This window comes from Microtus oregoni, unplaced genomic scaffold (genome assembly GCF_018167655.1).
Source record: "Microtus oregoni isolate MIOR12 unplaced genomic scaffold, Mior012 000011F_ref0000422, whole genome shotgun sequence".
Lineage (NCBI taxonomy): Eukaryota > Metazoa > Chordata > Mammalia > Rodentia > Cricetidae > Microtus > Microtus oregoni.
This window is the reverse complement of record NW_024543070.1, coordinates 28,179,583-28,192,881: the sequence shown is the minus strand read 5'-3', so window position 1 is coordinate 28,192,881 and position 13,299 is coordinate 28,179,583. Positions and strand designations below refer to the sequence as shown.

The 13,299-nt window shown below is 36.4% G+C and overlaps 1 protein-coding gene across 2 annotated transcripts in view; it reads left to right on the top strand.

Annotated features, from left to right (window-relative positions):
* LOC121453471 (protein hinderin-like) overlaps nucleotides 1–13,299 on the top strand; it is a 248,738-nt gene that overhangs the window by 3,442 nt on the left and 231,997 nt on the right. For both annotated transcript variants that reach the window (XM_041660275.1, XM_041660274.1), the window contains exons 2-4: nucleotides 6,879–6,914; nucleotides 7,797–7,933; nucleotides 12,043–12,137. In XM_041660275.1, coding sequence (XP_041516209.1) covers nucleotides 6,879–6,914; nucleotides 7,797–7,933; nucleotides 12,043–12,137 — 268 coding nt within the window. The remainder of the gene's footprint in view (nucleotides 1–6,878; nucleotides 6,915–7,796; nucleotides 7,934–12,042; nucleotides 12,138–13,299) is intronic.

The following is a 13,299-nucleotide window of genomic DNA, read 5'->3' as shown; positions in this document are numbered from 1 at the left end:
TGGCAAGAGTAGTTTCTTGCCCAAATGTCTAGCAAAGTCCATAAGGAAACTCTTCGATGTTCATCTTTCTCTTGAAGTAATTGATGCTGCCAGAAGCAGACATGTCTCACTGTTGAGAAAAGTCTTAAGTTCTTAAAACATTTTAAATGCCATATTCTGTAGGTCTTTGAAGTATTGAAGATTACCTATCTAATTTAAATATATCTCTATATATCTAGAAAACCTAACTAACTTGACTACAAGTTTGACTATTATAAATCACTATCATTAGTCTTTATTTCTTAACTATACATTTTTAAATGAGCTTCACAAACACAATACCTTAAATGAGCAGAAATACACACACTATAATAAATCGACCTTAAATCTGTGTCAATAAACCAAGATCCATACCAATGCTAAATATTCATCTTTATATCATATCCCCCCCCTCCGCTTTTTTAAGAAAGAGATTGACTGTGGGTACTTAGCCATTTATAATCAACCACCTTTAAATGAAAACAAACATTTACAAATAATCATTTTGTGAATTTGGGCATTGATTTCTCCAAACTGCTTCCTGCTGTTTGTTGGGCAAAGTGCTTTTATGGTTCATAGAGACCTTTTGGGGGTATTGTTTTATAAAACCACATAAGCCTGGAAGGAATCCACAGGTTCTCATGTTCTGTGGAAACAAAAGCAGAACCTCTTTTCCAAAGCAACATATCCGTAGACCCAAATTTTGAGGTCAAGATACCTTTATGTTGATTTAACTTAGCAGCCCCCAGAAAAAATGTCTCTCTGCAGTCAAAAATGTAAATAAAATGCAATAATATACATAATCCAGACTCTGTGTGTTTTCCATCTTTACATGACTTACTTTGTTTTACTCTATTACCTTTTAATATTTAATTATCATTACTTCTTTAATCTATGACTTTCTGTACTCTTTCTTCTCTCTCATAAGCCCATGTACATTAACCTATACTGTAACCCATTTAGGAGTCTCTTTTTTTTTTTGTCTGAATCTGTCTTTATTGCATAGCTGCAATCATTTTCTGACCATAAGTACCTTCCTCTTTTTTTTTAAGTGCTTGTTGGGCATGGCTAGGACCAATTCCATGGCCCTGCCTGTTGGCTCTTCCCAGTCCAACATTATGGAGGCATGCTTATCACCCCAGCTTCAGGGACACAGCAGGTCTTTGTGACCATTAAACAATTTGTAGCATGCTGCTCACAAACACAATTTAAGTGCAGGACCTCCCGAAAGCCAGTTCATGGCTGCCAGCCCAAACCAGGAAGCCGGCCTCACAGTTTTTTTTTTTTCTTTTTTCTTTTTTTTTTTTTTTTTTTTTTTTTTTTGTTAATGCTGAGCCAGGAAGATTTCTTTTAATGGAGCCATGCCTTTGCTTGTTACCAGCAAACAGAGCCTAACTATCTGGAAAAAAAAAATTGCAGCTACCAAGAGGCTGCCTCAGGTGGTGGGTGCCATTTTGTAAACAGAGACTGCTCTTTCATTCCTGGCCATTCAGACCCCAAAAAATCACACAGAAACTATATTAATTATAACATGCTTGAACAATTGCTTAGGCACATTCCTGGCTAACTCTTTATTTCTTAAATTAACCCATTTCTATTAATCTGTGCATCACCACTAGACTCACCTACCTGTAAGGTTTTGGCATTCTGACATCTGTCTCTTTCAGCAGCTGTGTGGCATCTCTCTGACTCTGCCACTTTGTTTCTATATCTCTGTTCACATTTACCACCTGGCTTTACTCTGCTAAGCCATTGGCTGAAGCAGCTTTATCCGTTAGAGAATAAAAACAATACAGACACAGAAGAACATCGCCTACTAATCCACATAGTTCATAGTAGTGTTAGAAGTGGATACTCTTTCTTCAGTATCTAAATTCAATGACTAATGTGCTCTTGCTGGATTAACAGACTTAATAACAATATAAATAAAGTAAACTATAAAGGAGTGGCCCAAAACATTGCAATAATTATCATCTCTGTCATTGAATTTTCAAATAAAAATAGATTGAGACTTTACATTGACTTAAGCCTAATTGACCTCAAAACCTTTGTAGTAAATAATAATTACATATACCTGTGTTGGTGGCAAATGATATAGTATTCAAAGCATTAGAGAACAGTAAGCAATATTTAGCTTATTTATTTTATTTTTTTAAAAATGTATTTATTTATTATATACACAGTGTTCTGTCTATCTGTATGCTTGCTGGCCAGAAGAGGGCACCAGATCTCATTACAGATGGCTGTGAGCCACCATGTGGTTGCTGGGGATTGAACTCAGGACCTCTGGAAGAGCAGTCAGTGCTCTTAACCTCTGAGCCATCTTTCCAGCCCTACTTAGCTTATTTATTTCACATACTTGTTCCTCTATACCACTTCTGCCCTGACTTCCAATGACTACTTTCTTTCTGGGGATATAGGTAGATTGTTATCATCATCAAGAATATTTTGTAACTTGAAGAAATTCTTGTTTAATTACTTCTAGCTAACAAAATATATAAATAATCTGGCATGCAGTTTTAATATATATTTGGTATACCCTTTGTCTGTTTGACCTTTCTAAACAGTATAGCTTTGTTGGGAGAGTTTATATAAGTTAAATATTTGAGTTTTTAATGAGACAATAGGTTGTTTTATGTTATTGGAAGAGACAACTTCCAATGCTATTTTTAAAAATGTTTTTGAAATTAATATTTAGAGTTGTTGGACTCATGCCTCAAAAATAAGTATCAATTTTATTCCTTTTAGATGGCTTAGTAAATACTAGTTATTCTTTTTGTTTGGAAATGCATACAAAATTGAATATACAGCATGAAAATCATCTTTTTTGGTGTTAACATTTTAAAGAGATGGGATAAGGCTATGAATAAATAAAATGCATGCATCTATTAATAGTAGATCCTTCAGAGAAAAATAAAGTAGGAAAAGGCCAAGGATGAGCAGAGGAATCACAGTTGGAGAGAATTGCGCAGTTTAAGTCCCTATGTGGTTAGGCAATGAAGGCCTCAGTCAAACAGTGATATATGGCCAAAGGCTTAAAGATAATGAGTAAGTATGAAGGCTTGGAGGAAAAGCTATGTAGTCAAAGAAACCATAAGTACACCAGCTCTAACATAGGAGCTTTTGTAGTCATTTAACAGATTCATGGATGCTAGGAGTGAATGGTAAGTGTATCAAGAAATGAGGAGAGAGTTAGGGTGGAGGGATCAGTTCTTGAGCATTATAGACCTTGTACATACTTGGATGTTTATTCTAAATAGGAACAACACAAAGTTTTAAAATGTTTATTCTGGCCTCTGTTTAAAAAGTAGAATGTTGCCAGGCAGTGTTGGCTCACATCTTTAATCCCAGCACTCAGGAGGAAGAGGCAGGTGAATCTCTGTGAGTTCAAGGTCAGCCAGAGTGGTCTACAAAGTAAGTTCCAGGACAGGTAGGACTATTTCACAAAAAACCCTGTCTTGAAAAAAACAAAACAAAGCAAAACAAAACACACACACACACACACACACAAAATCATCAACAACAAAAAAGTAGAATGTTGATGAGTTCTGATTGGAAATGAGAGAGCAATTTGGAGGCAATGGCTGCAATCCTGGTGAGAGAAATGGTGATTTGGATTTATGTGCCATTGTTTTGCAGAAGTTGTTGGGCTGTAGGTATATGTTAAAAGTTAAGACAACAGAATTTCCCAAATGTGAGATAGGAAATAAAAGTCAAGAATATCTCCACATTTTGGGCAGCTAGGAGTATGGGAAAGCTGATGGGTGGCCTTTGAGATGTAAGTAAGAGCTTCAGTAGTGGATTTAACTGAATCTGGTATCTTTTATGTATCTATCAGTGTTAAATTTAGCAGATATGCTTGATTTAATGATTAATTTGGTAGAAATCAACTTATAGTACTTAAAGATAGGAGAATCAAGATCATCAGTAAAATAAGGGAAGAAAAAAACCCTCTAAATTGGGGGCCCTGGGATCTCCAAAGTGATGAGGAATGGTTAGTCTAGGAGAAGTTGAGGGGAAGGAGCAGGAATTGTTAGGAAAGCAGAGGAATTTATGAGTGTGGTGTCTCACATTCAAATTTTAAGGAGTGGTCATTTATATCAAATGCTACTGATAGATCAAATCCAAAGAAGCTTATGAATTAATTGATAAGTTTACCAATATGGGTTTTAGTTTAGCTTTATTGGATTGGTAGAATCAAAGCTTGATTGAATAGGTTCATGACTAATTAGGAGGGGAGGAATTGGAGACTGTGGATGTCTCTTCTGAGAAGTTTGGCTGTAAAGGGGTATGTAGTACAGTAGTTGGAGGGGATGCAGGGTTAAGGAATTTATTTTCCTTTTTTTAAAAAATTAAAAGAGTAGTACATCTTTAGATACTAGTAGGAATACTTAATAGAAAAAATTATGGTAGCTTAAACAGAAGGAGGATCAAAAACATCAGCAGCAATATCCTTGGGAGAAAAGGGAAAAAGTAATTGTGTGTGTGTGTGTGTGTGTGTGTGTGTGTGTAAGGGCTCCATTTCCTTTAGATCAGTGCATGAACACTTCTTCTGTAGCAAGAAGGGAAAATTGGGAAGGTCTTTACAGTTTGTATTCTTAAGGAAATAGGGAACATTATTAGCTGAGAGTAAGAATGGTAGAAGTGTCAGGATTGAAGAAGGAGGAGAGAGGGGGAATGCTTGTTTGAGCTTCTGAAACTGAGTAGGCTCCCAGTTCTAGACTCAGGTTTTTCTCTTCCAGTTGTGAGCATGCTTTTGGTGAATGACCTAGAAAATATAATGTGTTTTCCAGTACATCTTTGGAGAACACCCTGCATCTAGCTTATAATTAAAAGCACTGCTCTATGGAGCATGTTTTGTAACATTGTCTTGAATTTTTTCCCCTATTTTTGTTTTTGTCAAGTACATTTCAAACATCACACATTTATCAAGTGCCCACTGTGTATAAAGTCTGTGTGTTAATCTTAGAGTATATAAAGTAAAAAAAAAATGGTTTCTGTTGCTCAGGAGACCATACCATTTCATTTCATAGAGCTATTTGAGATTGGTTATGGTGAAGTCAAAGTTGGTTTCTTTGGAATAGTCGTAATTCTAGTTCTCCAATACTGTCAGACCTCATCCACATTGCTTGATGAAATTGAAAATTTATGAGTGTTTATTATTCAGTGAACGTCTATTTGTAGGTATTTCTTTATTTGAGACAAGGTTTCATGTAGTGGAGGCTGGCTTTGATCTCTTAATCTTCTGCCTTCTTCCCCTGAGTACTGGGATTATAGGTCTGTACTACCACCTAGCCAGTCAACCCAAATCTCAGAGTTGTGATAGCACGTGTACTTGTGCTGCAGAAGAAAACACCCAGTAGCTCAGGCAGTGGGTGGCATCTGAGAGTTCCTGCTTTTCTGTTACTGTGGATGATAGAACTTAGGGCCTTGCTCATGCCAGGTAAGCCTTCTACAGTCCCAGTCCTCACCCAGCTCATATCCCCACCCTCTCCTCCTTGGAGACAGGGTCCTAATTCAGACTGTCCTTAAACTCATTTTGTAGTCCAGGCAGATCTTGGTCTCTACCTGCTCAGCCTCCCTAGTAGCTGGAGTTATAGGCTTGCATCACCAAACCTATCATATTGTTAGGCAATTCTGATAGTGTTCCCTGGAAAAAGATTCCCTTTCTAGGATTGATACTGAGCTAAAATATGTATCTATTTACTTTATTATTAAATTATAATTTTATACATATACAGCGTGTATTTTGGTGCTTCTCCTGCCCCCAACTCCTCCTCCCTATAAAATCTGTTTCCCCTGTTCAGTAGGTTGGGTTCTTTTAGTAGCCCATAGAGCTTAATCTGGACCTTCTGTATGATCCTGACTTCGGAATTAACCTTCATGTTGACCTTATAGATATGTTATGGAACCCGCTATACCATTTTTTCACACAACTGTGGTTAATAACTGTGGTATCTAGAAATCTTTTTATAAACTAAAAAATTGAAATTTCCTAGATAGTTTGGATAGAAAATTGTTTATATGCTTCTTGCCTGGAATGTTATCAAATTGTAGGTTTATATAGGTGTATCTGGATTTAGGCAGAGTTCCTGATAGGATCCTCTAGAAAGAAAGCTTTTTTGTGATGTTTCTTTTTCTCTAGCAAATGTATATATTTATAAACATATACATATATATATATATGTATATACACATCTGTAGCAAATATATGTGTATATACATTTGCATGCACATGAAAATATATACTCATATATATACATATTTGCAACAGAAAACAAACTATCAGAAGAAAAGTTTATATATGTATATATAAACATATATATTTGCTATAGGCCTTTTGAAATTCAAAATAGTTCTTTTTTTGTTCTAAAATTTTTCCCATGTCTTCTATAGTAGGGCTTCTTGGGACATTTCCCGAATGTATTACAGAAGAATAAATACTGCCTTTGTGTTTGCATGGTTGATTTGCCCTGAAACATTGTTTGATCTTCACAGCTAATGCCTGTCTTGGAATTATTTATTCTTTCTGCCTAAAATAACTGTCAGTTCCTCAGTGGTGCTTAACTCCCTTTTTCATAAAAGGAAAACAACATAATAGCAAAACATATATCCCAAAAGTATCCTATTTGGGAATAGGTGTGAAGGAAAGATGCATGAACCATGGCTTCCAGTGTCTTCTCTACACATACGGTTATGACTATCCAAAGTTGAACTTTTATGAAATACTCATTATTTTTCTAGTTTTCTTTTTAAGTAAGTTATAACTTCTCAGTTCAAAATAGATGAAGATTTATTACAGATATGCATGGATATTTCATGATGTTTTAAAGTATTTTCCTTTATGTTCTCCTCCCTAGTTTCTGATGAAGAACAATCAGTAGTTTATGTTCCAGGTATGACATCTACATTAAAGTTCTTGAAACTTCCCTTGTTTCTTAATTGTTAGGAGAAAATTAAATATTGGGATAACAACCTTGTATGTGCAATTGGATATGGAACAATTCATTTCTATATAATTAAAAACAAATTTAAAAAACAAGTGTTAGTGAATATTTGACTATAACTTCTTAAGATTTGAATATTGGTTTTCACTAGCCGGGCGGTGGTGCCGCATGCCTTTAATCCCAGCACTTGGGAGGCAGAGGCAGGCAGATCTCTGTGAGTTCGAGACCAGCCTGGTCTACAAGAGCTAGTTCCAGGACAGGCTCCAAAACCACAGAGAAACCCTGTCTCGAAAAACCAAAAAGAAAAAAAAAGATTTGAATATTGGTTCTTTTTAGGGTCTGGCTGGGCAAGTCAGCATTTATGGTTTATACAATGTGTCATTTATTAAAGAAAAGAGATTCTTTTTGAAAATTTACATCTCATATCTCAAAAGAAAATATGAAAATTTGGTCCAGATTAAATACAAGTCTTTATGCTCACTGATTGTTCAGTTGGATGAGTAATCAAGCAGAATCATTGAAGGTACTCAGGGTAAAAACCGTCTGGTTCCTTGATGTCCCATGTCATCTCAGTATGTTGTAACTTATTGCTTTTAATGTGATCTAAAAATCCTTCCAGTACCTAACTGAATTACTGAATTTTCTATAAGTAACCTTTTGTGATTGTGTGCACACAAGCACACACACACGTGCGCTTTAAATTGAAATTTATAAATTTTTTCTCATCAGGTCCCATAAAGTACATGATACCAAGAGAGGGTTAATGGGGAATGTGGGGAAGCTGAAAAGATTAAGATCAAATCTGAAGTCTTGTTTAATGAACATTCTTAGGAATATCCACAGAAGGAAATACAAGATCAAGACTCAAGTTGATAAATCCAAAAGTTGATGTTAAAGTTAAGGCTTCCAGGGTGACTGATGCTTCCATGGAATCTTTAAAAGGTGCAGGAGATTTGGTAGCTGAACAGGTCAGTGATCTTTTTTTATATTTATTTTTCTGTGTGTGTGTGTACATATACGTGTGCATGAGTTGGGGTGGGGGGTAGTGGTGGGTGTGAACATGTGTACATGTGTGTGTGCATGTGTGGAAACCAAAGTTAGGTACCCTCCTCATCCTCTACCCCTCTAACACTCCTTTGTTGGTTTTTTGGGGGTGGAGTGAGATGAGGTGGGGTGGAATGGGGTTGTCTTTTGTTTATAACACAGGTCTCTTACTGAACCCAGTGCTCGCCCTGGTCAGTCTCCATCCTTTACAGCCCCCTTTAGTTGCAAAGTTACAGGCAAGTGCTACTCTGTCCTCATTTGAACTCAGATGCTCATGCTTAAGATACAAGCACTTTACTGACTAAGCCGTCTCCTGAGCTTGTTGGTTTTTATACATAATGCTCAATAAGACTCAAAAACCTTTAAAAGATGGCCTGTAGAAGACACAAACCTTTTGTGGCCCTTGATAGTGCTAAGTATCAACATAAAGTATCTGGACTTCTTGAGAGTTTTGCTCTAAAATGTATAACAGATGTGCTCTAAGTCTTTGCCAAGAAAATATATTATCTTACTGTGTCTCAAAAGGTTTAAATTTTCCATGTTCCTCTTTTCTGGCATTCATGAGTAAGTTAAATTCACTATTTTTATGGTTAGGTATTGTTTGTGTTTTTATTTCTCAAAATTTATTAGTTGATGGATGATATTTTCATATTAGAATGAAGCTTACATTAGGAAAATCAGTCTACATTTTTATGACTTTGACTTAGAAAATAATGTCATTAAAATTTTTTAGAGTTTGTTTTGTTCTGTATTTTAGAATAACAAAGCTAAACATTTTTGCTTTGTTTTGTTTTGAACCAGTGTCTCAAATATATGAATTAGGCTTTGAATTTGTTGTGTAACTGAGTCTGATCTTGAGCTCATTATTTTCTTGCCTCTGCCCCCCCCAATACTGGGATTGCAGTAAAACTCTGGATGTATCACAGATTTATTTTATTTTATGTGTGTGAGTGTTTTGCCTGCACATATGTTTGACTAGTGCAAAGGAGCCCAGAAGAGGACATGGGATCCATTGGAACTGGAGTTACAGATGGTTGTGAGTCATCCTGTGTGTGGCGGGAATTGATCCCAGGTCTTCTGCAAGAACACAAAGCATTCTTAACCATTGACCCATCTCTCCAGCTCATCTTTCTTTATTATTCTTTTATTTTTTGTCATCTTTTTTGCATATACATATGTTGTGCCTATCCATGTATTCATATTTGTGTGTATGAAGGCCTGAACTTGACACCAAGTTTCTTCCTCAGTTCCTCTCTACTTTGTTTTTGAGGCAGGATATTATGTTGAACCCAGATATAGCCAAATCTGGCTTAATCTAGCTAGCCAGTTTTCTCAGGGGATCCTCTGTCTTTGCTTCCCAACTGCTGGGAATAGAGGTGGCCACCATTGCCTGCCTAGTTATGTGACTTGGGGGCTCCTGACTTTTACAGTGCCAACATTCTTTGTCTACTGAACTACTTCCCCTGCCAACAGTTCTTGCTTTTTATAGACCATTGACTAGTTTTGCCCTTTTCTTTGTCTTCATAATGGTATCTGCACATTCCTTTGGCGTATGTCTTTTTCCACTTGTCTTAACTGCTGTATTTCAAATGAAATTCACTTTATTGTAATGCTATAACTATTGTTAAATTTTCTTTCCTCAATCAAAGTTTAACATTAGTGTTTGTAATCTTGGGTTCATGGGCGGAATCTTCTTTCTTATGGTGTGTGACATTTTCTGGGGGGAAATTGATCAATCTGTTATCTATCCTAGATAAGACAAGACCAACAGACTCAGTCTAGCTTGGTGAATCAGTGAGTTTACTGGGATGACTTACAAGAGCATGCAAAATTCCAAGGCAGCTATATCACCAAAATGTACCTCACTATGGGTGACAACTCAGAACAGTTATGCCCTGGAGGTCCCTCCTCAACTTGTAGGCAGCAGCTCTCTCCTCAGGTACTGTGTCCTGCTCTTAGAATTTTGGGAGCAGTAGGACTTTGTGAGGTGCACTTCCTGAGCCTTGGAAGACTTAAGCTTCTTCAGTCCCTCAAAAATAGGGCTTCATTTTGAAGGAGGCAGCTATACAACAGCTTGTTTTGTAAATACAATTTTTTTTAACCCCTGGGTAGGCTTATGTTTTGAGGTATTGTCTATGACTGCTTTTGTAGAATCACAGAGTAGCTATAGTGACTATTACCCCCCAAAGCCCAAAATAGCCCAAACATTTATGGTCAGACTAGTTGGAGAAAGTGTTTTACAATTCCTAATGTCATGCAGACATTTTTGATATGTATTACTAATGATTGTCTGGCAGTGAACAGGATTTGGTGGTGAACAATGTATCTTTTCAGATGGCTTTAGGAGTAGAAATGGTGCATTGCCGTGTTTCTGCTGTTAGTTGATGCTGGTATGAGCACTGCAGCGCACCCAGAAAGGCATAAATGAAAGCCATTAGCTAGTTACGCTTCTTCCAGCTGTCGTATTGTTTCATTTGCATAGTTTCCTATTTTATTCTGTAGCTGTGTTTAAACACTCTGACCAAAAGCAACGTGGGGAAGAAATGGCTTATTTAGCACACACTTCCAGGTCATAGTCCCAAAAAAGGGAAAACAGAACAGGAAGTTAAGCAGGAACTTCAAGCAGAGTCTGTGGAGGAATACCACTTACTGACTTGGTTCTTTGACTTACAGACCAAAATAATCCATCTCAATTATGCAACTTTACCCCTGTGGTATGAAAATAATCTTAGGGACTCTGTAAATGATTTACTTAGTGGGTTTTTGTTGTTTTTTTAAAATAAATTTTCATTTACAAACATATATAGTAAGCTAATTTTGTCTTTCAGGTGTTAGTTTTCAGAACCCTGTCCTACATAAAGCAGTGTATTTTTATTTTTCAGCAATGTTTGGTTTTATATGTTTGGAACTTTATATAAACACCCATACAATATCTATTATAGAATTAAGTGTTTTGCTTTTCAGTCTATTCGTGAGAATCCTTGATGCTGTATATGGAACTTTTAAACTTCTCTTACCGATGTAAAGTTTCTTTTACTAACATGTCACCACTTGTTCAATCATTTTAACCAGGAAACTTAACTGGAGAGATGGCCAGCGTTTCAGAGCGCTGGCTGCTATTTCAGAGGTCCCAGTTTCAAATCTCAGTAACCACATGGTGAATAACGACTACCTGTAACTATGTGTAGCACCAAGAATTCTGGGTTCTCCAGTGATTCCTTGAATTTCATGGGTTTAAAGACCCCTCTGAAGTTGTTACAGTACTGGAGAAAACCCACTCTACTACAAAAACCACAGTAGCATTGTTGTACGGAGGGTTGCTTGTTGGTTCCCAGCTGCCCAGCCACAAAATAACCATTCAGAAAACCATATTATTTGTAATACTGTTTGGCCAATAGCTTAAGCATATTTCTGGATAAAATCATATCCTAAACTAACCCATTTCTGTTATTATGGTAATAATGGCTGTGACTTACCTGCAAAAGTTTTCAGCATCTGTCTCAGGCAGAGGACCCATGGCTTCTCCCTAACTCCACCTTCCTCCTCACATTCTATAGGCCAAGCCATTTTTTAATTCATTAACCAATAAAAGAAACATATAGACAGAAGGACCTCCCACATCATAGCATAGTGTTTAAGACCACAGCCCATCTTTGTACCCCATTCTGCTATGTGGCTGTTATAACCTTGGCCAATCTGGATACTCTTAAAGAACTGAAACAATGCCTGCCTAATTGCACTGCTATTAAAATAATATGAAATAACAGGTAAAAAATACTTATCACATTCTTAGCATGTGATAAACACTAGGGGTAAATTCCAAGTCTTCTTAGATCTGTCCCTTCCGAATTCTGATTTTTTAAAGATCTACAGCTACTGTCTCCTAGAATGCCTTCATGTCTTAAAACAGTCTTGACTACAGTGTCAGATATTCTCAGTGTCTTCCAATGTCACCCGAGCATTCTTTCTCAAAAAGTACTTAACAATTGTTTTTAGTAAAAAAAAAAAAATAACAAGAAGTGTTTTATTCTAGGATTTCTGCAAGGAAGGAATGAAGAGTGCATCACTGAAAGATTTATGTCTTGAAGACAAAAGACGCATTGCCAACTTAATTAAAGAACTGGCCAGGTGAGACAAAACCTTATATTAGATGCATCTATAGATGAGACAGCTCATTTTAAGAGTAGAATATTGCTAATACATTTGATGTCTATGGTGTTTTGAATAAGATCATAGATTCAAATGCTTGGTCACCAGGAAGTGATTTTGTTTGAAGGGATTAGGAGGTGTGGCCTTGTTGGAGAAAGAGTGTCACTGGAGCTGGACTTTGGTGTTTCAGAAGTTCAAGCCAGGTCTGGAGGCTGTCTCTCTTTTTCCTTCCTGCAGATCTGGGTGTGGAACTCTCAGATCCTTCTCTAGTACCATGTCTGCCCATGTGTTGTCATGCTGAGAATGGACTATACCTCTGAAACTATAAGCAAGCCCCATTAATTAAATGCTTTCCCTTTTAAGATATCCTATGGTCATGGTTCTTTTCATAGCAGTAGAGCACTGACTAAGACAATGTGTCATTGTTGCCATTTGTCTTATGGAAATAGACTTTTAAAAAAAGATTTTGTATTGCCCAAACAGTCACCTTCAAGTGATTATTCCCAATGACCTAACACCTCACAAAGGCCTCACATTATAAAATTACTGCCACTTTCTACTAGTAACGTAAGTTGGGGACCACATCTTTAACATATGGGACTTTGGACAATGAATCTTAAAACCATAGTGTTATTGTAGGGGAGATTCACTGGAACTATTTAATGTACCTTTGCTCCGAAATTATCACCACTATAGTAAGGTACATCTAAGGAGTGTGTCTCCATCCTATATTGCATGATACTCTAATGGCTACATTATATTTCCCAAAGTGGTTTTATCTTCATTATCACATTAGAATTCTTATTGAAGAATGAGTTTTTCCTTGCCCTATTTATGTCAGTACTTAATTTCTTATTAGTATCAGACTCGATAAACTTTGTATTTTATTATAATATAGAATTCTAGGAATCATAGAAATAAATGAAGTAGAAAGATGATCTTTTTATTTCTTAAAAAAGAATAACTTTTTATTCTAAGATGACTGTAGATTTTATTGGAGTTGTTATAAATATGTAGAGAACTTATCCACCCTTTACCCAGTGTCCAGTGATGGTAACATTTTGATTAACCACAGTACAGTATTACAACTAGAAAACTGACATTCACAGAATTTGTCTCTTACGTACTACCAGTCTTCATT